Source organism: Capricornis sumatraensis, chromosome 2 (assembly GCF_032405125.1).
Source record: "Capricornis sumatraensis isolate serow.1 chromosome 2, serow.2, whole genome shotgun sequence".
NCBI classification, from domain to species: domain Eukaryota; kingdom Metazoa; phylum Chordata; class Mammalia; order Artiodactyla; family Bovidae; genus Capricornis; species Capricornis sumatraensis.
This window is the reverse complement of record NC_091070.1, coordinates 102274762-102302052: the sequence shown is the minus strand read 5'-3', so window position 1 is coordinate 102302052 and position 27291 is coordinate 102274762. Positions and strand designations below refer to the sequence as shown.

General features: G+C 37.0%; 1 protein-coding gene across 1 annotated transcript; it reads right to left on the bottom strand.

Annotated features, from left to right (window-relative positions):
- On the bottom strand, positions 1–26935 carry MPC2 (mitochondrial pyruvate carrier 2). Its single transcript, XM_068965627.1, has 5 exons — positions 26645–26935; positions 10700–10740; positions 3093–3177; positions 2026–2137; positions 1–293 (listed from the first exon to the last, which is right to left on the bottom strand). Exons 1-5 carry the CDS (start codon positions 26751–26753, stop codon positions 257–259), a joined length of 384 nt encoding a protein of 127 aa, XP_068821728.1. The 5' UTR covers positions 26754–26935; the 3' UTR covers positions 1–256.
- Positions 26936–27291: the final 356 nt, after the last annotated feature.

Here is a 27291-nt window from a genome sequence, read left to right as displayed (position 1 = left end):
TTATTATGGACAAATAGTAGAAAAATGCTACTAATATCCACAGGTAAGTTCCTCAAGTCATATGTAAAGAGACAATATTATTAAAAGTTTGCTTTATTTTTCTGTTGAATCAAGTATCAATACTATCTCCCAATTACATTTTATGCCTTACAAACATTAGCACAGTTAGTATCACCTCATCAACAACCAAATAATAAATCAAACTAGGTCCCGGTGGTTATGTCCACATCTAGATTGCCAGGGTGATCAGGAACTCTTATTTGTTTGCTTTAGCTTTTAGTTCTTGGTTATATCTATAAAGAAAACAGAAAGAAACAAAATAATGAATCAGAATAAACACATTCATTTCTTAACTAAAATTTTTTTTTTCTTTTTGTGGTTGCATTGCATAGCATGTGGGATCTTAATTCCCTGACCAGGGATAGAATCCATGCCCCCTGCGGTGGAAATGTGGAATCTTAACCACTGGACCACCAGGGACGTCCCTAGATGATATTTATAATAAGAAGGGAATGAGAATCATATTCCATCTCTTCTTTTTCACTAGTCAAGAGACTACACAGTTGTAAATACAATCTTCCCAGGGGCTTGTAGGTAGAAATATGCAGGAAGGAGAATAACCTAAGGACTTTATTTGAATCTGGCTTGAAACTGTCAAAAAGTCTTAACTGACTTACAGTTTGTTGTACAAAAGTATTAATTTAATGTAAGAGTATTTTCATTCTTGAACTATATGAGAGTATGACAAATGTGAACATATGTATAAAATTTACCAAAACGTAGTCACCTAGAGCTTTTAATTTTATACTCACAAAGCATCTTCCCTGAGAATAAAATCAGTTGGCAATGGGCCTGTCTAGTCACTAAAAATATAATTCTGTGACACAGGCTGGCTACTGGGTTAGGAGGGGTAACATTTAAGTTTGTTGAAACTAAGGACAATTTCTTCAGTTCTCATTAATTCTCAATTCTCATTAATTCAAAGAAGAATTAATCACAAAGCAACAGAGACTTTCCATTTTACAACACCCTGGGCTTCATTTACTAATCTTCTCAGCTGAAAACAGAGTGGAAAACTGAACAAGCACAAAAAGGAAGCTATTCTATGAAGTCTATCTTACCTCCTATATTTCTCAAAAGGTCCTGATTTCAAATATTCAACCATATTTTCCTGAGTGCTCCAGAGAGTCCAACATTTTTATTTCTAACTAAATCTCTCAATCTGCTATTTTAATTGTAAGGCTAAATATCCTTTTGTTAAATTGTATCTGAATTTCTGATATTAGAAATTACATTTCTGAACGTGGCACTTAGTGTTCTCATAGTTTTACTATCATGAGTTAATATCAGGTTAAAATAAGATGGTGTATGAGAAAAGTACTCTGTGAATAAAATCACTGTACAAACTGAAGTTTATATAGATATAAGTTAAGACCTAAAAATGGTTATCAGGCATTTGTTGAATGAATGAGTATTCATCTATCTGTTATGTGCTAGATTATTAATTAAGCTGCAAGTAAAGCTAGGTATGTTACAGATGAATGAAATTAAATGTACTATACACTACAGAATAGAATGCTTTCTGAAAAGAAGGTATATTATATAGCTCAATGTTTTCAAATTTTTTATTGAGATCATTCCATTTTTTTAGCCAAAGAAAGCTGTTATTCATAACACTTTTTTGTAATTTAGGAAGGTCCTATGGTTTAAACAAAGCCAGAGCCTCATTCTAAGCTCATTCCAGAGTGTTAGCTAGTCACTGACAAATAATATTAATTAATGAATAAACAGTTTCAAGGGCTTCCCAGGTAGCTCAGTGGTAAAGCATCTGCCTGCAATATAGGAGATGCGGGTTTGATCTCTGGGTGGGGACATTTCTCTGAATAAGGAAATGGCAACCCACTCCAGTATTCTTGCCTGGGAAATCCCATGGACAGAAGAGCCTGGTGGGCTACAGTTCATGGGGTCACAAAAAGTCAGACACGACTGAATGACTAAACGACAACAAAAACATGGTGAGCTTACCTCCAAATACGAAAGAGCTGAGAGGCTCCTGCTGTCCCAACAAAGAAATTAACAGCAAATAGACTCCAGTTTTTTGGAATAATTACAAGTGAATATCTTGACCAAATAAAGCCTGTTGAAATAAAATATTTTTAAAAAACAGCATAGGTATTGCTGCAATCTTATCTAAACATTTAATATTAGAGTAAAATAATTAGACTATGATTTTATTTTCTTGGGCTCCAAAATCACTGCAGATGGTGACTGCAGCCATGAAATTAATAGATGCTTGTTCCTTGGAGTAAAAGCTATGACAAACCTAGTGAGGATATTAAAAAGTAGAGAGATGCCTTTGCCAACAATAGTCAAAAGTATGGTTTTTCCAGTAGTCATGTATGGATATGAGAGTTGGACCATAAAGAAGGCTGAGTGCAGAAGAACTGATGTTTTCAAATTGTGGTGCGGGAGAAGATTCTTTCTTTATTTTTGGAGAAGACTCTTGAGAGTCCCTTGGACAGCAAGCAGAACAAACCAGTCAATCCTAAAGGAAATCAACTCAGAATATTCACTGGAAGGACTGATGCTAAAGCTGAAGTTTCAGTACTATGGCTATAGACCTGACTCACTGGAAAAGATCCTAATGCTGGGAAAGATTGAGAGCAGGAGAAGAATGGGGCAACAGAGGATAAGATGGTTGGATGGCATCACCAACTCAATATACATGAGTTTGAGCAAACTCGGGGAGATAGTGAAACAGAGTAGCCTGGTGTGCTCCAGTCCATGGGGTCACAAAGAGTCAGACACAACTTAGCGACTGAAAAATAGGGAAAAAAGGTTATAATCTGAGATTTAATGAAGTTGGTATAATTCAGCATTACACAAAATACTCAGTTATTACATCATAGAAAAATTTTTATAACCCTCCTTCTGCCTTCTTCTGCTATAGTCTAATAACTGCTTAAAGGTAATACCATTAGTTTCTTTGTGTGTGAGTGTGTGTGTATGTATTTCAAATGTTAAACAATCAAGTAAATTGATGTAAAACTAATTATTGAACGTCCTATGCAGAAGATGTTCATTTAATGTACCTGTAGCCATCAAAACAGCAGATTGAGCCGTGCTGAGTTTTTCTGCAGGTCTGGCCATGTCAGCCAATCCAGCACACACCAGGCCCTGGAAATGAACATTTTTTTTTCCAATGTTACTCTTTCTTAGAAGTGGAAGTATCAAAAAGCTGTTATAATTTTAAATTTCTTGGTTAGATAATTTTTCCTTAATGTTGAAGTATACACGGTCATTTCTTCTCTGGCATATTTTTAATACTGTCTTTTACAGAATCATTCTACTCATACTCCACCACCAGCATCAGTCAGAAAGTTTAGTAATGAGTCCTAAAAGAATATTAGTTATGCTACTCTACCACACAGATTAGAATACATAATAGAATGATTTTTATTGATGAAAAATTCACTCCTACACAAAATAAAGAGATACTAGGACAATGAACCCCTACATATCCATCACCCAGTCAACAATTATTGAGATTCTGCCATATTTACCTTTCCTCCTCCCTTTCTCCTTTTTCCTTTAAGTATTTTAAATCAAATTCTAAACATGTCATTAGACAATATGGTCTTAAGAAATTCATTTTCAGGACTTCCCTTGGGGTCCAGAGGTTAGGAGTACGCATGCCAATGCAGAGGACATGAACTGGATCCCTGGTCTGGGAAGATCCCACCTGCCAAGGAGCAGCTAAGCCTGGAGCCACAACTACTGAAGCTTGGGTGTTCTAGAGTCCGAGTTCAGCAACTACTGAGCCCACGTGCTGCAGCTACTGAAGCCTGAGTGCTCTAGAGGTGGTGCTCTGCAACAAGAGAAGCCACGGCTCACTGCAACTAGAGAAAGCCTGTGTGCAGCAACGAAGACCCAAGAAAGCCAAAAATGAACAAACAAGTAAGTTCATTTTCAGGTTTTATTGAATTCCTAAAGGATGCATGAAACTTTTTTTTTAAAAAAGGTTTTTTCCTCCTAAATAGAACACATGCATACTTGTGAATATATACACAAATTTAAACCAAATTAAAATGATTTTTATTTAATAAAGTCAGTGGTTCAAGAAAGCAGTGATTCTGGCTCAAACAGTGGCAAATGGTTAAATACAGAAGTGGAAATAGAGGTATATCATGACTAACACTACTTTTCTTCATAATTTTCATCCATAGTCATGTGATTTTCTTCTCAAATATCTCCAAATCACCACTCTTACATTCTTCTTCCAGGTCCTAATATACATTTTCTCTCTTGCATATTTGTTCCACTTTGGCAGGGTGGAATACTGCCCTTGTATAGGGGAAGAAGGGGACTGGTTTCTACCATTATTCTACTCGGTCCATGTATTACTACACTGTGGCTTTTCAAACAGATTTATGATGACTAGAGGCTATATTCTAGTATTGTCTTTTGGAAGAACGTAGCAGCCATGATTTTGTTTATGCTCAGAGTATATATTTCATTTCTAGGACATGTTAGTAATCATTCTCTCTCACAAAGGTCCTGAGTGCCCTCTCCCACAGTTCTTTTTCTTTTCTTCTTGAAATCATCTTCTCTCTTAATATGTATGTATATATTTTCTGATCCATTTACAAGGACGTTGTAGAAATCATGCCCTTTGACTCTCTAGTATTTTAGTGTATATTTGCTAAGAACAAGACTATCTTCCCATTTTCTTAAATATTCATAATCTGATCACAAAATTTAACATGGACAAGACATTGTTGTCTAATACACAGTTCACAGTCAAATTTTGACACAGTTAAGACTGCCCCAAAAAGTCTTAAAAAATTTTTTTTTCTTGTCTAGAGTAGTTAGGTCAGGAGAATACACTGCATTTGGATGTTAAACCTTTTAGTCTTCTTCTGAAATTGAAGTATAGTTGTTTTATAATACAATATTAGTTAGTTTCCTTTCCTGAATTTCTAAAAATCCTTATTTCTATACCACTATAAACTCATGTAAATTATCTTAGAAAATCTTATTGTGAATTTACTTATCTCTATCATTTACTAGCTTGATGACTTTGGTCAAGTTACACAATACTCTCTCTCTCTTTTTTTTGGCCATGCAGTTTATTGGATCTTAGCTCCCTGATAAAGGATTGAATTTGGGCACCCTGCAGAGGAAGTGCTGAATCCTAGCCACTGGACAGCCATGGAATTCCCCATAACACTTGTCTTATATTCTTCATGTACAGAATGACAGTATTAATAGCTACCCTTGCAAGAGTGATATATGATTAAATGAGATAATATGATTTAAAGATATTTAGCATAGTGTCTGGAAAATATTACTGTTAGCAACGACAAACAGTAGTTTACATTTTTAGAGGAACAGAGGTAACGGAGTATTAGCCTCTGTACCCTTTTCTGTATTTCTAGCCTCAGGGGCTAGAAGGTCGATGTTCCTCTTCTTTATTATGAACTTTACTCAAATAATAGAACTGTAGAGTCAGAGAGTGCATGGAGTATACCGAAAGATTGTGTAAATTACTCCCTAACATAAGAAGAAAGTACCAATTATAGAAAGGTCCAAAGTGACTTTTAAAGGGGGTCTTGTAAGTGTTAAGAGCCTAGGCTTTGAAGTCATATTAGACCTGACGGCTCACATCCTGAGTCCGTCGTCACTTAACAACAGTTTTAGTTCTTTGAACCTTGGTATCTTTACATCTCAGATTTTTTCTGGTGAAGATTAAATATGAGAGAGTGTATTAAATAACCCAGTATAGACAGTTTGGCATCTAGCAGATTCAAGTTATTTCTCTGCTTCCATCAATTAAAAACTGGTTTTCAAATGTGTGTGATTCTTTTTGGCATCTGGTTATCTCCACTGGGTGGACTAAATACTCATCAGATAGTGTAAAACATTTTTTTCCTTCTTTTCTTCCAATATTTTCTTCTCTAGTTAAAAAAAAACAACTCATATAACACTTTTAGAGGAGTGTAAAAAACAGTGAAAAACCACTATTTAATATTCCAATTCCAAACACTTAAGAGAGAGCAAAGTTCTCAAGATTCTAAACTGTGAATTAGCCTATGTTAGGAGTTACAGCTGGAAAAGTGAAAGTAGTTAGATACTAAAAATTAGCATAGATAATCTTAAAACAGTTTGACTTATTCCTAAGAACAGAAAGAAAAAAAAAATTAGCTACACAATATGGTATACTGTTCAAGAGTTAAATATAAACCTAGTCTGTGCAAAAAGACTATGAGCAGAAAGAAAAAAAAGCTCTGAATTGACCTTCACATAATAGTTTCCCCAGGTTAGCCAAGGGGCTTCCCTGATAGCTCAGTTGGTAAAGAATCAGCCTGCAATGCAGGAAACCCTGGTTCGATTCCTAGGTCAGGAAGGTCCCTGGAGAAGGGATAGGCTACCCACTCCAGTATTCTTGGGCTTCCCTTGTGGTTCAGCTGATAAAGAACTGCCTGCAGTGCGGGAGACCGGGGTTCGATCCCTGGAGGCTACCCATTCCAGTATTCTGGCCTGCAGAATTCCATAGACTGTATAGTGGGCTAATTATTCTGTATTTCAAGTCACTGAAGTTGTGCTCAGACCTGTTTATACCAGTTTTGTTGCAGAGAAGCCAATTCTGACTCCATGTTGGAACTGTTTCTTTGACTTGCTTTTTGCTGCTTTTGTTATTATAATTATACAGAACAGCCTGCCTCAGAATCCTGCCCCTCTGCCCGACTATAAAGTGCCTGTGTTCAGAACCTTGTGCACCTGTAGATGGCAGGAGGGAAGAAATCAACACATCCCCTGCCTGAGGCTTGCCATTCCAGGAGATTGGCAAGATTAATGGTCTTTTTACTTTGCTTCCTCACCTTCCCCATGTCTGATCTATAAAAGAACCTGGCATCCAGATTCCGATAACACAGTTATTTTGAGGCGTTAGGCTGCCATCTTCTTGGTCAGCCAGCTCCTCAATCAAAGTCTTCCTTGCCCCAATCCCTCGTCTCTCGGATTCACTGGCCTGTTGTGCAGCGAGCAGAGCAGAGCAAGTTTGGACTCGGTAACAGTTTTATTTAATGTAATTTATCTAATTTAATGAACTAGGTAAATAGCTGATATACAAAAAGAGGGTTGCTATTTCTATGAATCAAAGTGATTGCTTTGGAAAGATTGAATAGAGGTAAGTTGTTAAACTTGCTATCAAATTTGGTGTAAACAAGACAGACACAAAAAGACTGGTAGGGGGAAACATAGCAATCTAGCAGGTTTCTATTACCAGACTATTATGAAAGAGTCTATAAACTTGCTCTGATTTAAAGAAAACTAAACTAAAATTATACAGGATGCACTGTGGCTATAACTCTTCCATGATAAATGATTGGAACTCAAAATCAGTGGATCCACACACAAAGCCCTGGCATTATAGTAAATGATCGATAAATGAGTATGTGTTTGTAGTCTTAGGGTTAAAATAGTTAAAAGTAAGTAATATTATTTTTGAGAATTATCCAGTTTGACCTTTATGATTATTTGATTTCAACTAAAGTGGCTAAGAAGGATTCAACCATAGTTAAATATCTAAAGAAGCACAGTCTAAAATTCTTAAGGTAGAACTTACGTGAGAACAAGACACAGGAGTTTCTATGGTTGTGCTGTCATCAGGAGACTATGCAGGATGTCAACATGAACTTAAAATAGATATTTTTAAAGGAGATAGTGGAGAAAGCACTTATGAGTATATAATACCGTTAATGTTTCAAAACACTGATAGACCAGATCAAAGAACCACCAGAGTGAAGTCGCTCAGTCGTGCCTGACTCTTTGCGACCCCATGGACAGTAGCCTGCACCAAGCTACTCTGTCCGTGGGATTTTCTAGGCAAGAGTACTGGAGTGGGTTGCCATTTCCTTCTCCAGGGAATCTTCCTGACCCAGGGATCGAACCCAGGTCTCCCTCATTTTAGATAGACGTTTTACCGTCTGAGCCACCAGGGAAGTCCAAAGCTATTGGTAAAATAAAGAAACATCTAAATTGTGGCAAATTTGTGATCAGAGGACCCCTCACAAATTTACTGTAAATACAGTAAATCAAAACTTTTTTTTGGGTAAATTTTTATTGGAGTATAGTTGATTTACAATGTTGTATTAGTTCAAGTGTATGGCAAAGTGAATCAGTTATACATACACATGTATCCACTCTTTTTAGATACTTTTCCCATACAGGTCATTACAAGGTATTGAATAAAGTTCCCTATTGCTATACAGTAGTTCCCCAGTTATCTATTTTACCATTCTTACTTTTAAAATAATGTTTCTAGAAACAATATTTCAGACATTAATTCCACTTTGTAGATGCATAATTTTAAGTGTTGGTAGGGAGAGAAGAGGAAGGGACTACTAACACGCCTTTCACAGTATTTTTTTTATACTGCACTGCTTTTAACCACTTAGAGTATGAGCAGAATCATTAAAGTTGATATTCTGTAATTTCTTTTTTAAACTGATAGAGCCTTTTTGCAATATACAAATCTAAAAAAAGAATTGCTCCCTAGTTCTCTGTAAATATAGTCCCCAATCACTAATTTACTCTAGTCCTGTTCTATAGGTAAGACAAAAGGGCACAGATAGAACTTGCGTAAGGCCATAAAATTGAGGGATAGCTAATTCCAGTTCTAACATTCTTAACTACTTAGATTTACAACTGAGTTTCTGAACTGTTCTAACAATTTAAAACTACACATTTAAAAGAATTAAAATATCCTACAACCCAACAACAAAAAACAACTTTATTAAAACTTGGGCAAAGAGGTTAAATACTTTTCCAAAGAAAAGGTAAAAATGGTCAATAAGCACACGAAAAGATGCTTAGCACAGCTAATAATATTAGGGAAATGCACATCAAAACAATGCACCACTTCACAGCCATTAGGAAGGGTATTATAAAACAACAATAAAAGTAACAAGTGTTGGCAGGCATGAATGGAAACTGGAAACCTTGTGATTGCTGGTGGAAACTTAGAACAGTGCAGCCGCTTTGGAATGTAGTAAAGCAGTTCATTAAAAGATTAAACATAGAATTACCATATGATTCAACAATTCTATTCGTAGTTATATACACAAAATAACAGAAAGCAGGGTCTGGAACAGATATTGTATGGACAACCAGGTGTCTATCAACAGAAAACTGAAAAAACAAAATGTGATATATACATACAATGAAATATTATTCAGACTTGAAGAGGAAGGGAATTCTGACACAGATGAACCTAAGGATATTATGCTAAGTGAAAAACGCCAGGCACAAAAAGACAAATACTGAAATACTGTATGATTTCATTTATAGAAGATACCCAGAGTAGTCAAATTCACAGACAAAGTAGAATGCTAGTTGCCAGGGGCTGGGGAAGAGGGAAAGAAGAGCTATGGTTTAACGGGTTCATCGTTTTAGTTCTGCAAGATCAAGAGTACTAGATCACAACACTGTGGAACAATTATCTTACAATTAAAAATAAATTAAAAGAAGAGTACAGGAGATTGATTGAATAGTGATATACTCAACTCTAAATAAGAGGTTAAGGGACTTCCCTGGTGGTCCAGTGGCTGAGACTCCGTGCTGCCAGTGCAGTGGGCCTGGGATCAATCCCTGGTCAGGGAACTAGATCCCACATGCCACAACTAAAGATTCCACGTGCTGCAACTAAGAACTTGCATGTTATAACTAAAGAATGCCTGAATGCCCCAACTAAGACCTGACACAGCCAAAGAAATAAAAAATTAAAAAAAATAAAATAAAAAAGAGGTTAAGATGTTAAATTTATGTGCATTTTATTACAATAAAAAAAAGAAAGCCTATAGACCAGTAGTTTTCAAACTTTAAGAGTCATCAGACTCACCTGTAGGGCCTATTATTAAAACACAAAATACTGGGCTCCATCCCCATAGTTTCAAATTTAGTAAATCTGCAATGGGGCCTGAAAATTTGTGTTTCTAACATGTTCCTGGATGATGCCAAGGTTGCAGGTCCGGGGATGACATTTTGAGAAGCACTGCATCAAGCCAAAATGGGCCCTTCCAACATAAAATCAATGATTTGTTATTAATAGCCATTACAATTACTTCTTTTCAGCTAAATGAGAACTTTATGAATGGAAACTCTGGCATAGGATAAAAGCATTTACTGTGGAGTCAGAAGTTCCAGATTCTATCATTTATCAAATGTTTTTATATATATATATATATATATATATATATATATATATACTGGATAAATTCTTCTGCTTTTTGAGACTAATTTTCCTCGCCTCTATTTTGATGTTAGTATGGTAAGTTCTCAAAGTAAGTTAATAACAAAAGTTAATTTTGGGCAGGGGGAAGGGGGAGTTCAAACCAATTTAATGTTTTACATAGTCACAAAATTTTAGAATGAAGTTTCATGTTCTTAGGGCCCACAATTATAATCTTTTTGATGATAATTAGTTCCCCAAAGGGCTCCTTATCTAAGGAGTTCAAAAGACCCCAAGTAGGTAGTATGCTTATAGAGTAAAATGATACATCTGAGAGTATTTGTATGAAATTATTTCAAGCCGTACCATGAACACTTAAAGTATATCCTTCAGAAAAGTTACTTCAAATTAATAAGCTCTTTTAAAGAATATCTTTTTCGGTAGCGTCAGCCAAAACCCAAGACTTACCCATTTCATAATTGGAGCCCAGAAAAATACTGTTCTGGGACCTGGAGAAAAAAAAGAAGGAAAAATTTAGCAATTAACCAACTATTTTCTATATGCCTTTTAAACAGCCATCACCACATTTCAAAAACTCAAAGATTTATCATTCTATTTCTAATAATTATTACTGTGCTTTCTGCATGCTTTGTATTTAAGTTAAAATTTAGAGAATCACCATGGTATCAATTTTTCATACAAGTTGTTTTGATTTCCTTGTCAATTCTCTGTATTTTTGAGAACTATCAAAATTAGCTAAAGTATAATAGAGGTAGTTTTGGAAACTATTCTCAGTGTATTTTGCTTTGAACATGGAACTTAATATCATTTTATTTAAGGATAATCTTCAATTTGAGGAAATGATAAATTATGGAATTTTTGTGATATAAACCTCAGTAGATATATATATATTCACTAATTCTTTTAATATTTATTATTATAAATGATGTCACCACATGTATTCTAATAAAAGTTCTTACAAAAATTCTGTTTATCCTAGTAAAAAATTAATGAACCTAACTTAAAATTAATTTAATCTAACTTTAAAGGGCACACAAGAAAGGCAAAAGTCCTTGTTTTAGTTATTCTGGTACTCATCCACCTCATGCAAAATGTTCAATAAATGTTGACAGTATTTTTGAAATACTGTATTTTGAATATATTTGAATTTCAAAATAGTGATAGCATTTTGAAAAACAACTCTGGTTTTCCAGATAACCTGGAATTTGAGAAGCATTGTGAATTTCAGAAACAAATAAGCAATCTGTTTCAGAGCTGGGAGTAAACTCACAGATCATCCTTCATTTTTACCAAAAAGGCTCAGAGAAGTTCCATGACCTACTCAAGTCATGTGGGTAGTAAGCCCAGCATTGTAACTAGAAACTAAATGTTCTAACTCTCAAACTTGTGGTCTTTAACCAATAACGAATAACATAAGTTCTTACTCTTCCAAATACACATCTCTTTTAACCTTTCAGGGTATACAGTGACAGTAAAAAAACAGATTTGTCCATGGTAAATCAAAAGCTAAATCCAATACACATCAGAGCACTTAATATTGTATGTATATTCTCTACACGCTGGATCAACTAAAGACATTTATTTCTTAACATAATTGCACATAAGATTTTTAAACCAACTCAAAATTTTAAAAGTCTAATTATATTCATGATTATTATTTCTACCTTAATATTCTACTTTACTTTGTAAAAATAAATAAATCACATCTAAAAGGGCGTAATCACCCAAAGGTAACACATTTATTTCTCTTTATCTACTCCAGTAATATTTCTCAATAGCACTATCATGTAAAGATGATTTTTTTTTTCCAATTTTACCCCTAGTAGATGAGCATGGGAATATCAGACCACCTCACTTGCCTCCTGAGAAACCTATAAGGAGGTCAAGAAGCAACAGTTAGAACCAGACTTGGAACAACAGACTGGTTCAAAACTGGAAAACGAATACGTCAAGGCTGTATATTGTTACCCTGATTATTTAACTTATATGCAGAGACAACAGGCAAAATGCCGGGTTAGATGAAGCACAAGCTGGAATCAAGACTGCCGAGAGAAACATCAATAACCTCACATATGCAGATGACAATACGCTTACAGCAGAAAGCAGAGAGGAACTAAGGAGCCTCTTAATGAAGGTGAAAGAGGAGAGTCTAAAAGCTGGTTTAAATTTCAACATTCAAAAAAATAAGATCATTGTATCTGGTCCCATTCCTTCATGGCAAATAGATGGGGAAACAATGGAAACAGTGACAGACTTTGTTTTGGGGGGCTCCAAAAGTCACTATGGACAGTGACTGCAGCCATGAAATCAAAAGACACTTCCTGTAGAAAAGCTATGACAAACCTAGACAGTGCATTCTAAAGCAGAGACATTACTTTGCTACAAAGGTCCATACAGTCAAAGCTATGGTTTTTCTATTAGTCAGCTATGGATGTGAGTGTAGGACCATAAAGAAGGCTGAATAATGAAGAATTGATGCTTTCAAACTGTGGTGATGGAGAACTCTTGAGAGCCCTGTGGACAGCAAGGAGATTACACCGGTCATTCCTAAAGGAAATCAACCCTGAATATTCACTGGAAGGGCTGATGCTGAAGCTCTAATACTTTGGCTACCTGATGCAAAGAACTGACTCATTGAAAAAGACCCTGATGCTGGGAAAGATTGAAGGCAGGAGGAGAAGGGGACAACAGAGGATGAGATGTTTGGATGGCATCACCGACTCGATGGACATGAGTTTCACCAGGAGATGGTGAAGGACAGAGAAGATGTGTGCTGCAGTCCACATGGTCACAAAGAGTTGGACACGACTAAGCAACTGAACAACAACAAGGTGACTATCCACTGTCATTAATAAAGAAATGTTTCCAATCACATACACAAATAACATTTAGAAGATAAAATTGAATTAAACCTATTATTTAAAAATAACAGATGGTGAAACTGAAAAAGCATGGCGCTAAAGAAAACGCAGGGATTTAATACAGATTTAGTTGTAGTTGTGACTTTAATTTGTTGCAGAGATCATTCATTCATTGATTCACTCATAGTAATTACTTCATGCTTCATAGTCTCCTAGGCACTAAGGATACATTGCCAAATAAAACACAGTGCTGGCTTTTAATAACTTAAGCACAGGCAGGTTAAGTAAAATCATATCTGTAAGCTGTATAAAAACATTTAAGGGAAACAATTCGAAAGTGCTTTTCAGGAAAACCACTCTAGTTTCAGTTATATACCACCAATCAAAAGTGAAAATTAAAGCAGTGATAATACTCCTTTTTGGGGTGCATTTTGGCTGAATTACTATCAAAAGTAGTTGGTTAATGTTAACAATAAGGAGAGAAATTTGAAAAATATAAAAAATGGTATTTGATCCTTGTTTAACTTTTGCTTATTAATTAGTTCTAAAAAAGTATCAAACAGTATAAACCATTGCTTACCTTTAGCAATATTAAGTGACTGTAATGTTACAGTTTGGACTATGCCACTGTTCAACATATCATTGGTATATTTTTGTAGTCCTCTCAAACTAATTCACATTGTTCAACGTGATTTAAAATACAATGGGATTTAAAAATCAGATGTACTATTCAGTTCAGTTCAGTCATTCAGTCGTGTCCGATTCTTTGCGACCCCATGAATTGCGACAAGCCAGGCCTCCCTGTCCATCACCAATTCCCAGAGTTGACTCAAACTCATGTCCATCGAGTCAGTGAGGCCATCCAGCCATCTTATCCTCTGTCGTCCTCTTCTCCTCCTGCCTTCAATCCTTTCCAACATCAGCGTGTTTTCAAATGAGTCAGCTCTTCACATCAGGTGGCCAAAGTATTGGAGCTTCAGCTTCAGCATCAGTCCTTCCAATGAACACCCAGAACTTATCTCCTTTAGGATGGACTGTTCGGATCTCCTTGCAGTCCAAGGGACTCTCAAGAGTCTTCTCCAACACCACAGTTCAAATGCATCAATTCTTCGGCGCTCAGCCTTCTTCACAGTCCAACTCTCACATCCATACATGACCACGGGAAAAACCATAGCCTTGACTAGACGGACTTTTGCTGGCAAAGTAATGCCTCTGCTTTTTAATATACTATCTAGGTTGGTCATAACTTTCCTTCCAAGGAGTAAGCGTCTTTTAATTTTATGGCTGCAATCACCATCTGCAGTGATTTTGGAGCTCCTGAAAATAGTCTGACACTGTTTCCCCATCTATTTGCCATGAAGTGATGGGACCAGATGCCATGATCTTAGTTTCCTGAATGTATTACTACTAATATTTTACCAATAATCTACTGTAATGAGATGTGTATTTACTTATATTGCAGGGAAGGCGATGGCACTCCACTCCAGTAGTCTTGCCTGGAAAATCCCATGATGGAGGAGCCTGGTGGGCTGCAGTCCATGGGGTTGCGAAGAGTCAGACACTACTGAGCGACTTCACTTTCACTTTTCACTTTCATGCACTGGAGAAGGAAATGGCAACCCACTCCAGTGTTCTTGCCTGGAGAATCCCGGGGACGGGGGAGCCTGGTGGGCTGCGCTGAGCGACTGAACTGAACTTACTTATATTGATAAATCTGGCTTATACATACGAGTTTCTAAGTAAGCTTACTGAAACCCTAGAACACTAAAAAAATTTTTTTTCCAGTTATAACTCAGTTTTATTGGCAAGCAAAGGATAGTACACTCTCTAGGCATGAGGGTGGGGCAACCCAAAAGGAGAGGGGCCTCAATCCCTCTTGGCTTTCTTCTTTTATGTTTGTCTCCTTCTGGCCTTGAGCCTGCCCTAGGCAAATTGGGCTGGCCAAGAAGGGGGCCTGGCTGTTTCACCTGAAGTTCTCACTCCTGTCAGAGGATTTTCCTTTGTTCCGTTTTTGCAGGCTTTTTCCTTTGTCTTTTAGCCACCACCATTTTGGGCTCCTTTTTCCTATTCTAACTACCTAACATTCCCCTCCTCAAGAGATGGGAGGCCCAATTCTTTGGGAATAGGGGTGTTGAGGTCTCTCTGGCTACTTCCTGCTCAGCTGGGATGGCTAGGGGCATTGGGCCTCCCCGTCTTGCTCCTAGAACATTTAAACTTAATCCTAAAGTTCCTCTGTAGTTTATCTTACTTTCTCAGTCTTCAGGGAGCTGGATACCATCTTTAAACTAATAATTCTTCGAACACTAGAATATCATGGCATAGCCCCCGTCTTTCCTTATGGGCCAGAACAATTATTCATCTTCTTACATACATATGACAGCTAGTCATTTCTTTGCTTGACTATGTACTGTAAGTTTTCTATATTTTAAATTAGAGCAAATCTAGACAGTACAGAAATGGTTGCTGGGAGAGTTAAAACTATTAAGGAATTCTAAATTTTAATGTTCTTATAACTGAGTGAAAATCTATATTTAATTCCTGAGTGTCCTAAACTTTGTACTGTTCTGATCACAGCCACTATTACACTTCTAGAACTCTGGCACATAATGATTCCTTCTTCTCAATATTTGAACAAAATATGGAAATCTTTAGTAGATCAGGTTGGCATTTTGAAAGAAATGTTTAAAGGATAGAAAACATGAAGGCATTGAGTTTCAAAATATAAATTCCTAATCCTAACTTGTTGTTGTTTAGTCGTTAACTCGTGTCTGACTCTTTGCGATCCTGTGGACTGTAGCTGCCAGGTTCCTCTGTCCATGGGATTTCCCAGGCAAGAATACTGGAGTTGGCTACTGTTTCCTTCTCCAGGGGATCTTCTCAACCCAGGGCTTGAGCCCACATCTCCTGCATTGGTAGGCAGATTCTTTACTCCTGAGCCACCAGGGAAGCCTAAGTTAATTAAATTTTAGCCCAGGACACTAGTTCTCAACCAGAGGTGATTCTGCTCCTCAAGAGACATTCACAATGCAAAGGACAACCCCCTACAATACTCCAGCCCCCAAATAACTATTGTGCAAGGTTAGGAAACCTTGGTCTAGGTGGACTGACAAGCTACGCAAACATGCAACCAGTTTCATGACTCTAAATCTTAGTTCATACAGCCTCCTCCCAATATCTGGCCTTGTCTTCATCTGGCTAACTCCAGTATCCTTCTAAAACTCATTGCAGGTTTTGTCTCCTCAAGGAGTAGATTAAATGCTCCTTCTCTGAACTCCCAAAGCAGCAGCCTGTCTATTCTTCTACTGTTTTCTGCACATAACAATTAAACTGAACTGCTTATGCATCTATTAATTAGACAAAGTCTTGAAGTTAAAGCCTGTTTCTTAGTTTTCCTAGACAAATAATACTTTTGAACAGAATTGAACTGGATGAACCATATCCAGGAGAGATGCTAATCAAAGATATTCAAATTTTAGGAAAGTTGAATATTGCCTTGACACTGCTGCTTCTTCAAGGATGAACTTCAGGACACCAGGTTCTCTGTACATTAGGGCTGTCCTAGACGTTGACTCATTAGGTACTCTACTGTTACGCCATCATACTCCCCTTTTTGGCTCTTGAAAATTCTTTCCGTGAGTCTGATGCCATAATGCACTAATCCTATAAGTCAATCTTTTCAAACTCTCTGGTTACTTTATTTAGCTTGAGTTTCTGAGATTCCTTTCATCACACTTGGTTTATTTTTCTTTGTCATATACAAAGTCTCGGGGTCATATGCAGTGTCAATTACCAAGTTTATTTTTTACTCCTGCATGAGGCTTGGCTTCATCACTCCAGGATAAGCCAATACATTGTTTTGGTCTCTGGCTTTGGATTCCCAAACAGACACCATTCTTCTGTTTCAAAACTGACGCTTCCTCTTCTGTTACCCCCAAAACTGTTTCCTCTAGGGTTCTAGTTTCTTTACGAGCTGAAATGGTTGACCTTTCAGGGTTAATGAACAGTCAAGCTTTTCAGTAGCTTTGCCTGGTAACTGATTTACTCAACTGTCCTGTGCTTGGTGGTAGTTTTAAAATATCAACTGTCCTTCTCCCACATAACAAAACTAAACAAAAACGTCAAACAGTAAATTATGGTTGCTAGAACAAAGGTCAAAAGAAGTTTAAATATTTTATTTAGGGAATAATTTTAAACTACAAAACAAAGCCTGAATTAGTTTAACGACGGCTAAGCACTGAATTTAAAAACATCAGTAGCATATATACATTGTAAAAATAAGACATTCTAAATTTCTAATTTTTCTGAAATGTCAGAGGATGCTGACAACTGACGCAAATAATTAGAAATGTGTAAGTGCAAACAACAAGTAGTGTTTTCTTCATTGTTTAAAAAAAGGGGGGAAATAGCAATACCCATGATCATACAATAAGTAAACAAAAATTTTTAAAGAAAACTTTTTTTATTTCATCCTTCCACTTTTAAGTAGTCATTTTCTACCTTAAAAGTAAATAAGTCAAATAAATGTAGACATGTATTAATTTAGGTATAGAGGCTATTTTCTTAAAAACAGCAGTTAATCAATAATAAAAATGGTAATGAGGAAACATTCCAAGTGATTTTGACATTTAAAACATGAAACAAGTTAAAACAATTTTTTAATTGAAGTATGGTTGATTTACAATGTTGTGTTAGTTCCAGGTGTACAGCAAAGTGATTCAGTCATACATATACAAATGTGTATATATATATATAATTTTTTTTCTTTTTCGGATTCTTTTCCATTATAGGTTATTACAAGATGTTGAATATGTGAAAGTGAAAGCTTTGCTTCCCTGGTGGCTCAGCTGGTAAGGAATCTGCCTGCAGTGTGAGAGACCTGGGTTCGATCCCTGGGTTGGGATCTGGAGAAGGGAAAGGCTACCCACTCCAGTATCCTGGCCTGGAGAATTCCATGGACTCTGTGGTCTGACACAACTGAGCGACTTTCATTTTCACAGTTGGTCCTTGAAGTATACAATAGGTCCTTGCTATTTACCTAAAACATGAAGCTTAGACAAAAATGTTTTGCAAACAGGTACCACTCAAACAGTGAGAATACAATGTTACACTATCTTTCCTAGATCTGGGAAAAACTGGTTTATGTTCTGCAGTGACACAGCTGTTCTCACTGAAGAGCATTAAATAATAAAGTAATTAAATAATCATGATACTGGAAGTGATTATACCTTAAAATCAAGATAAGCATAACTAGAGTATCTAGCTAACAATCCTTATGATGAACGAAAAAACTTGATTAGGCAGAAATTTTAAATTGCTGAAAATATACTGAATAAAAAGCAGCTCTTAAGAAATTTAACCTGAAGTCCAAGATGAGAAAAATGTATTCCCATCAGATGTAAACGTACATTCTTTTAGACAAACAATTAACTAACAACACATTTTCATCTTGTTTCTTACAAGTCCACTTTTGGAAGTTGAAAAAGATGTCAAATGCTGACTACTTAAAACTATGAACTGTAATGTAAAACAAACGTATGGTTACAAAAGGGGAAAAGGAAGGTGGGGAGGGACAAATTAGGAGTATAGGATTAACAGATACAAATTATTATACATAAACTAGAGCCGCAACAAGGGTTTACTATGAAACTATGAACTATTTTTAAGCATAACAAAAAAATTGCAAAGAATAACATAATGGTCATTTTCTCTTGTGTTGTTAAATTTTGTCTGATTTTTAAAGTGAAACTGATGTTCTTTTAAGTTCAAATTTTTATGGAAGAATTTGAGGAATTCTGCAAGAGAATAATACAACCAAATATGTAAGAGACATATATTTTCAAACAAATTAACAAATCTAGTTGCCTTGATGAACTTGTTAATAAAACAATGACATATTGGTTATTTTATTTCCTGATTTCCTTATCTGAGACGAATTTCTGCTAATGAAATACTTCATAGATTCTACCTAGAATGAATGTCATTTATTGTATAATTCTCTTCCTAGGGAAAGATTTCCTTCCTAGAACAGAATAAGTGACTTTTACACACATGCAAATGTACACATATACAAATACTGAATAGAGGTGCCCCCAATGTTGAAAATAAAATTCTTATTGAAAGCCGTCCACTACCCCACCTAAATCCTTTCATAACATTTCTTTACAGTTTATTGCTTTCAACATCCCTGAACTTTCCTCTGAAGTTCCTTGTATCAATCAAGTCTACCTTTTGGCTATCATGGAACCAGCTACTTACAAATTCTTAGAATTCATACATGTTATTATTCTTTGACACAGATACTGACTGCCAAAAATTACCCGTTTTTATTTGTACTAAAGCTAGTTCTGATTTCACAAGGAGAACATGATGGGGCTACCATTTCAGAGTCAAGCAATCTTTCTGTCTTCTGTAAGCCTTGGAGAGAGCTTACTGAAATAGTACCCAGAACATCATGGGTGAATAATGACTTTTAAAATGCTGAATGAAAACAGGCTTTGGTGAAAATGCCAAAGAAAATAACAGGTGAAGTGACTAGCTATGATAGGTAATATGCATTTTAGGGTTGATACATTTTAAAATTATACATTTCTTCAATAACAGACTCAATGAATTTTAGATTTAGAAAGATTGTTTAAATTATCTAGTTCAGGCATTCATCTTATAAGCCAGGTATATGAGGTCCAGAAAGGTAAAATTACTTATATAAAATACATAGCACAGCAAGGATAAAAAATTAGGTCCCTAAAACCTAATCTAACAATAATAATATAGTATTCCCTGATGTAATCTGAGTTTCCTGAAGCCTCTAAAACTAAGAAAAGTCACAGCAGAAATACCAAATTGTAAACTGTTACAGCTGGAAAGGACCTTAAAGAAAATACAAACCCTCTTATTTTTATAGATGAAAAAGAAAAGGCACTTCTTCAAAGTTAATTTGTCTCATATTCATATAGCTCCAGATAGAGTAAGAACCAGAATACAGGCTTCTTTGACCCCAGTCGTCTTTCTACTATGCCATACCATAGTTTAAACATATTTCCATCTTTTATAGCCAAAATTAATATTATTATCTGTCTTAGAAATAATAAACTATTATTTATTGATGTGTAGTTGACTCATAATGTTGTGTTAATTTCAGGTGTATGGCAAAATTATTCAGTGATTTATATATATATATATGTAAACACTTTTTCAGATTGTTTTCCCTTATAGGTTATTACAAAATATTGAGTATAGTTCCCTGTGCTATACAGTTGGTTATCTATTTTATAAATCAGTAACATGTATATAACAAACTATTTATAGCTTCTCCAAGGGCTTGCTTCTCCTTTAGTATATCTAATGAATCAAATTAGATGAGGCATAAACAGCCTTAACTGCTTAAAATTAGTTTAAAATCAAAGGTTACGTTAAGTGTCAAATTGACATATTATAGCAAGTATTGTATTACTTTTATGATTTCTTCTGAGAATACACAATCTCTGTGGCCAGGGATTTTTATTTTATTCATTAAAATAACTCAAATGCCAAAACAGTATCCAATATACAGCAGGCCCTCAATAAATATTAAACAATTCAACTTTATTGGAGCTAACTAGTTTAAAGATATTCTATTTGACATCAATAACTTAAATATTTGAAATCCCAACTTTCCCTTTTGGTTCTCATTCCTAATTTTAAGCTAATAGAAGTTAATACTATAATAAATAATATATGTATAGTTATATATTTACTATATACTTAATCATAATATATACTAAATACTGCTAATAATAGTTCATTTAGTATGTTTTTATTTTAAAAATATTCTCTAGGTCTATAAGATAGAAAGGAAAAACTAATTCTCTGGTCTAGGAAAAAATGCAAATATTCCTGTTGTGAACACCTTAACGTACTTTTCTCATCAGCCTTCACAGAGAGGATATCATGGAATGTAGAGAATATTCTTAGCAATAGTAAGCTAAACACAGCAACACATTTTGCAGAAATATTTTTCCAAAAGTTCTTCCACTCAAGCCAAAATATAACTCATTATAAGCAAAGCTATGGTAAGCAAAAATTACAGATATAGTTAAGACAGTTATTTTATGTGCTGACTTACTTGAAGGATAGTTTTTATTTATTTTTATTATTTATTTATTTCTCATTTAATTGTTTCCTCAGTTTTATTGAGATATAACTTTTTTTTTGGCTGCACCTCACCGCTTGTGGGATCTTAGTTCCCTAAGCAGGGACTGAACCTGGGCCACAGCAGTGAAAGTGCAGAGTCCTAACCAGGTAATTTCTAAGGTATAACTCTTTAGAGCTGTGGTCTCCTTTTTTTCTTTTTCTTTTTAAAATTTTTACATATGTATTTATTTATGGCTGTACTGGGCCTTCGTCGCATGCAGGCTTTGTCCAGTTGAGGTGAGCGGGGGCTACTCCCTAGTTGCAGAACATAGGCTCTAGAGCTCTAGAGTAGGTGCGGCATGTGGGTTTAGTTGTCCAAGGCATGTGGGATCTTCCACGAGCAAGGACTGAACTTGTGTCCCTTGCATTGGCAGGTGGATTCTTAACCACTGGACCACCAGAGAAGTCCTTTCCCAACTTCTTTTGAACATACTGCCCCATCAGTTTAAAATATGTGTGAGCATACACCCTTATATATACATGTTGACTCCATGGAATTCAGGTGTGTACAGATTTTCCTCAATTTATGATGGGGTTAAACCCCAATAAATCCACTGAAGGTTGAAAAGATCATAAATTGAAAATTTATTTAATACACCTAGCTTAGCCTAACCTACACTTAAATTGGGCAAAATCATCTAACACAAAGCTTATTTATAATAAATTGTTAATATATAATAAATGAATAAAGCTTATAATAAATTATTGAATATCTCATCCAACTTATAGAACACTGGGGCTTCCCAGGTGGCACAATGGTAAAGATTCTACCTGCCAGCACAGGAGACACAGGAAATGCAGGTTCAATGCTTGGGCAGGGAAGCTCTCCTGGAGGAGGAAATGGCAATGGAAGAGCCATGAACAGAAGCAGCCATGGGGTCATAAAGAGACACAACTGAGAGACAAAGAACGCAGCACACACGTACTGAAAGTGAAAAACAAATGGTTACATGGGTGCAGAGGAGATGCAATGGTTGTTTACCCTATGGTTGACTGGGAGTTGTGGTTTGTTGCTGCCACCTATAAGAGCATTGTACCACATATCACTAGCCCAGGAAAAGATCAAAATTAGGATTTCTACTGAATTTATATTGCTTTTGAACCATCTTGTAGAGTTGAAAAATCTTAAGTTGAAACATCCTAAGAGAGGGACTGTCTATTTACACATCCACATATATGTATATGTGCACTAATATATTTTATCTTATAAAATATACACAAAATGGAAACTTTAAAAAGATAAAGTACTAATAGAAGTTCTACTGTTTTCTTCCTATATTCCAAAGTTTCATTTTATGCATCCTTTGGGACAATTCACCCCATTCTGGAGCTCATAAATACAAATGAAAGACACTCTTCCACTAATAATTGTTTTTTTCCAAACTAAGCTTGCCTTTGACTGTGTGGATCACAATAAACTGTGGAAAATTCTGAAAGAGATGGGAATACCAGACCACCTGACCTGCCTCTTGAGAAATCTGTATGCAGGTCAGGAAGCAACAGTCAGAACTGGACATGGAACAACAGACTGGTTCCAAATAGGAAAAGGAGTACGTCAAGGCTGTATATTGTCACCTTGCTTATTTAACTTATATAGAGTACATCATGAGAAACGCTGGGCTGCAAGAAGCACAAGCTGGAATTAAGATTGCCGGGAGAAATATCAATAACCTCAGATATGCAGATGACACCACCCTTATGGCAGAAAGTGAAGAGGAACTAAAGAGCCTCTTGATAAAAGTGAAAGAAAGTGAAAAAGTTGGCTTAAAGCTCAACATTCAGAAAATGAAGATCATGGCATCCAGTCCCATCACTTCATGGGAAATAGGGAAACAGTGGAAACAGTGTCAGACTTTATATTTTTGGGCTCCAAAATCACTGCAGATGGTGATGGCAGCCATGAAATTAAAAGACACTTACTCCTTGGAAGGAAAGTTATGACCAAACTGCTGCTGCTGCTGCTGCTAAGTCACTTCAGTCGTGTCCGACTCTTTGCTACCCCATGGACTGCAGCCTTCCAGGCTCCTCCGTCCATGGGATTTTCCAGGCAAGAGTACTGGAGTGGGGTGCCATGACCAACCTAGACAGCATATTCAAAAGCAGAGACATCATTCTGCCAACAAAGGTCCGTCTAATCAAGGTTATGGTTTTTCCTGTGGTCATGTATGGATGTGAGAGTTGGACTGTGAAAAAAGCTGAGCGCTGAAGAATTGATGCTTTTGAACTGCTGTGTTGGAGAAGACTCTTGAGAGTCCCTTGGACTGCAAGGAGATCCAACTAGTCCATTCTAAAGGAGACCAGTCCTGGGTGTTCATTGGAAGGACTGATGCTGAAGCTGAAAACTCCAATACTTTGGCCACCTGATGTGAAGAGTTGACTCATTGGAAAAGACTCTGATGCTGGGAGGGATTGGGGGCAGGAGGAGAAGGGGACGACAGAGGACAAGATGGCTGGATGGCATCACCGACTCGATGGACTTGAGTTTGGGTGAACTCCAGGAGTTGGTGATGGACAGGGAGGCCTGGCGTGCTGTGAATCATGGGGTTGCAAAGAGTCGGACACGACTGAGCGACTGAACTGAACTGAAGCTTTTAAGTAAACATTGGGCAGCATGATTTCACAGTAAACACTGGACAGCATACTTTCAAGTCAGGAGACGGGGGGCACTGAGAACTGAACTTGCCAGGACACACATATGGATAGAACTCTATTCTTACTCTAAAGAAGCAGATCATTTTGTGCCATAGACAATATGTAGATAAATGAATGATGAAGACCACAGGTCTAACTATATATATATAGAATGCAATATTCTAAGTCTAATAAATATTTATATAAAGACATATTCTTGTGACTTGTCTAGACATATTTGTCAATGATACAATTAAATCTCAAAAATGTAGAACACAGCCTTGTATATTACTGTGAAAATCTCCAATATGTGAATCCAGTCTAATGATGATTAGATATATCATCTAATATAATGATTCAAAAACACACTATTATGTAACATAGTACACAAAAACCTTGAATATTCCCTGTTAAGTCTTAGAACAATAGTTTCCTCAGATTTTATTCAATACTTGTGACAATCAACAAGTTGTATTTTTCATGTTTCTTCATTTCTGCATTGGTGTGCCGACAAGTTTTTAATCACAATTTTGCAGTGATGGGTACTCTTACTCTGTATAGAGTGAACTAACACTAACATTTGTTGAAAGTCTATGTGCAAACACAGCTACATTTTATAGACAATATATCACTTAACTTTCACAACAATCCTTAAATGGTGATAATTCAGTTCAGCTCAGTTTAGTCATGTCCGACTCTTTGTGACCCCATGGACCGAAGCATGCCAGGCTTCCCTGTCTATTGCCAACTACCGAAGCTTGCTCAAATTCACGTCCATTATTTTGGAGATAATTATTATTCCCATTTTATATATTAGGACTAAAGGTTAGGGGATTTAAGATCAAGGTCACACAGCCAACTTTCAAATCCAGGTCAATCTGGCTTCAAAGCCTATGCTCCTTCCATCACATTGAAAAAAGGGTTACAGTAACTGAACTAGTCCAAGAGCATCTAGATAAAATACATGATCTACAAACCAATCTCAAATGAAATATAATTCCCTTTCATTCTAAAAGTTGAATAAACTATTAAATAATAACCAATAAACTAATAAACAATGACTATAAGCGGTTAAAGCCAAGACCTTGGAAAAGATCACTATAAAACTACCCTCCAATTTTGTTTTATGTAGTTTAAAATTGTTCCTCCTCTAGCCTGTCTTTATCCTACAGACCAAATACAAAGCTTAAGAGGGTCAGCACTGACCGCAAGAATTCAGTTGAGACTAAAGCCCAGGGACTTCCCTGGTGGCCCAGTGGTTAAAACTCTTGAGCTTCCAATGCGGGGAGTGTGCGTTCAATTCCTGGTTGGGGAACTAAGATTCCCCACATGCCACACAGTTGGCCAAAATCATGCCATACAGGCCATAATCACGCCACACAACGTGGCTAAAAAACAAACAAACAAAAAAGCCCAGATTATTACAGAAGTATTGCTCAACTCTTCCTCCTGAAAATCTCTGCCACAAAACAGAGGACAATTTCCAAAAACTGTGTCCTAAAGAACCAAAAAGCAAATAAACTAATCTTCATTAATAAAAACCTCTCCTTAAAGGTCAATTTCATAAAGGGTAAACTAATGCAATAAATAATATTATACTAAAGCCTAATTCCAAGACACAGACTAATCCATTATCAAATTTGGAAATCAGATTTAGTAATCATAGATTCCCAAGAGCTGCTTCATAGTCAGATATGTGGGGAGATATACAACTTTCCTAATGACACCAGCCACAGAGATAGATTTAACTATGCAGAGAAAATGGCCATAGGGGGGTTGCACGTCAATCTTTCCATTTATAACACACTTTCTCCTTTGCTAAGTCTTAGGCTTGAAAGTGACTTCAGAATGTATCTGGTTTGAGTTCCCAGCCAAGTAAGTACTATTACTAACGTTTGTACAACAGGTAACAGGATTTTAGACCTTAAATAAAGATTTGGAGGCGCTGGGATCTTCCAGTTTCTTACAGAAATATTTTTTCAACTACAAGAACACTGTTTTCCAATAGGTTAAAGAGAGAGCTAATATTTATTGAGGATTAACGAATAATCAAACACATATGTTATCTTTAACTCTCACATGGACCACATTTTACAGAAACTAAGATCTAGGATTTTACCCAAGGTCACATCTATAATTAGCAGCAGAACAGAATTTAAATCCAGGTCTGTCCACACAAAAAGGTTCAGGAGGAGCTTGTTCAGTAGTAATTTAGGATAGACTAAAACAAACTAGACCTATGGGGCAAGGAATGACACTGACTCAGAAACTGGCCAACGCGTCTGCAGGCCTGTCAGCTGGAGCTGAAGGAAGTATGACCTTTACTCCAAACACTCTAGGGCGGTAAGACAGCTCTTCGACGCGTGGGTCAATATATCACTACTCATGGAAGGAAAGGGGAGAGAATGAGGTTTCCTGGTGGCCCAGACCCTTTCTTGGCTGCAGAAATGAAGAAGGGTCAAACCAAAAGGCCTGGTCCGGATCTGAGTGGTGCCTAAGAGAAGCAGTGCAACAAAGGTCGCAAAGGGCGCAGTCTTGAAAATCATGAGTTTTAGACATGTTGGAAAAGAAAACGTGAAAAACAAGGAGCATGGGAAAGTACACAGATTCACTTGAGGAACAGGGGTTGGGGTTGTGGGTGAATTGTCCACTGGCAGAGTTGTCAGTGGATCGGTAAAGAGAGGAAAGGGACAGGAAGGGAGGTCTCGGTGGGAGCCACTGGGTTCATTACCTGCCGGGTGGTTGTACAACGGCCTCAATTTCTCAGGCAGCAGGAGCTCCACTTTATCAAGGACCCGATGGTAGGTGGCCCGCAGGCCCCGGACGCCGGCGGCTGACATTCCTGCGGACGAGTGATCGTGGGCAGCCGGGTGGTAGAGTGGCCGCGTGCTCGTCCCTGGCAGGCAATGTAGGGCAGCTCGTCACTCTCCCCTGTATCAACGTCTCTCGCCCTCTCTCCGTGGGTGCCTGCCCTTCCTGCTGCTGAGCCTGACCCCCAGCGAACCACCCTTTGGCCTGCGCTCAGAGAAGGTTGTGGGGGCGGAGACTCTGCGACGGCCCGCCCCGAGCCCGCCTACTGGCTTCTCTCCTCCGGGACCCGGGAGGAGGGGCTAAAACAGGTGATTAAAGGATAGCCTCACCGAGTCAACCCAGAGGCCTACCGGCAGCGCGCTTGCGCAGGCAGAGCTGCCCGCACTGATTGGCCCGTCCCCCAACGCAAGCCTCCAATTTCTTCTTCCTGCTCTGGAAGCCATGTTGGAGAAGGGAAAGTGAAGTTGCATCGGCGGGTACCCTTTCACTTTGGTTAAGGAGGTCCCCAGATAAAATGGACTATTCGGGCCTTCCGTGCCCCGACTAAAGATGACGCCGCACAACTCT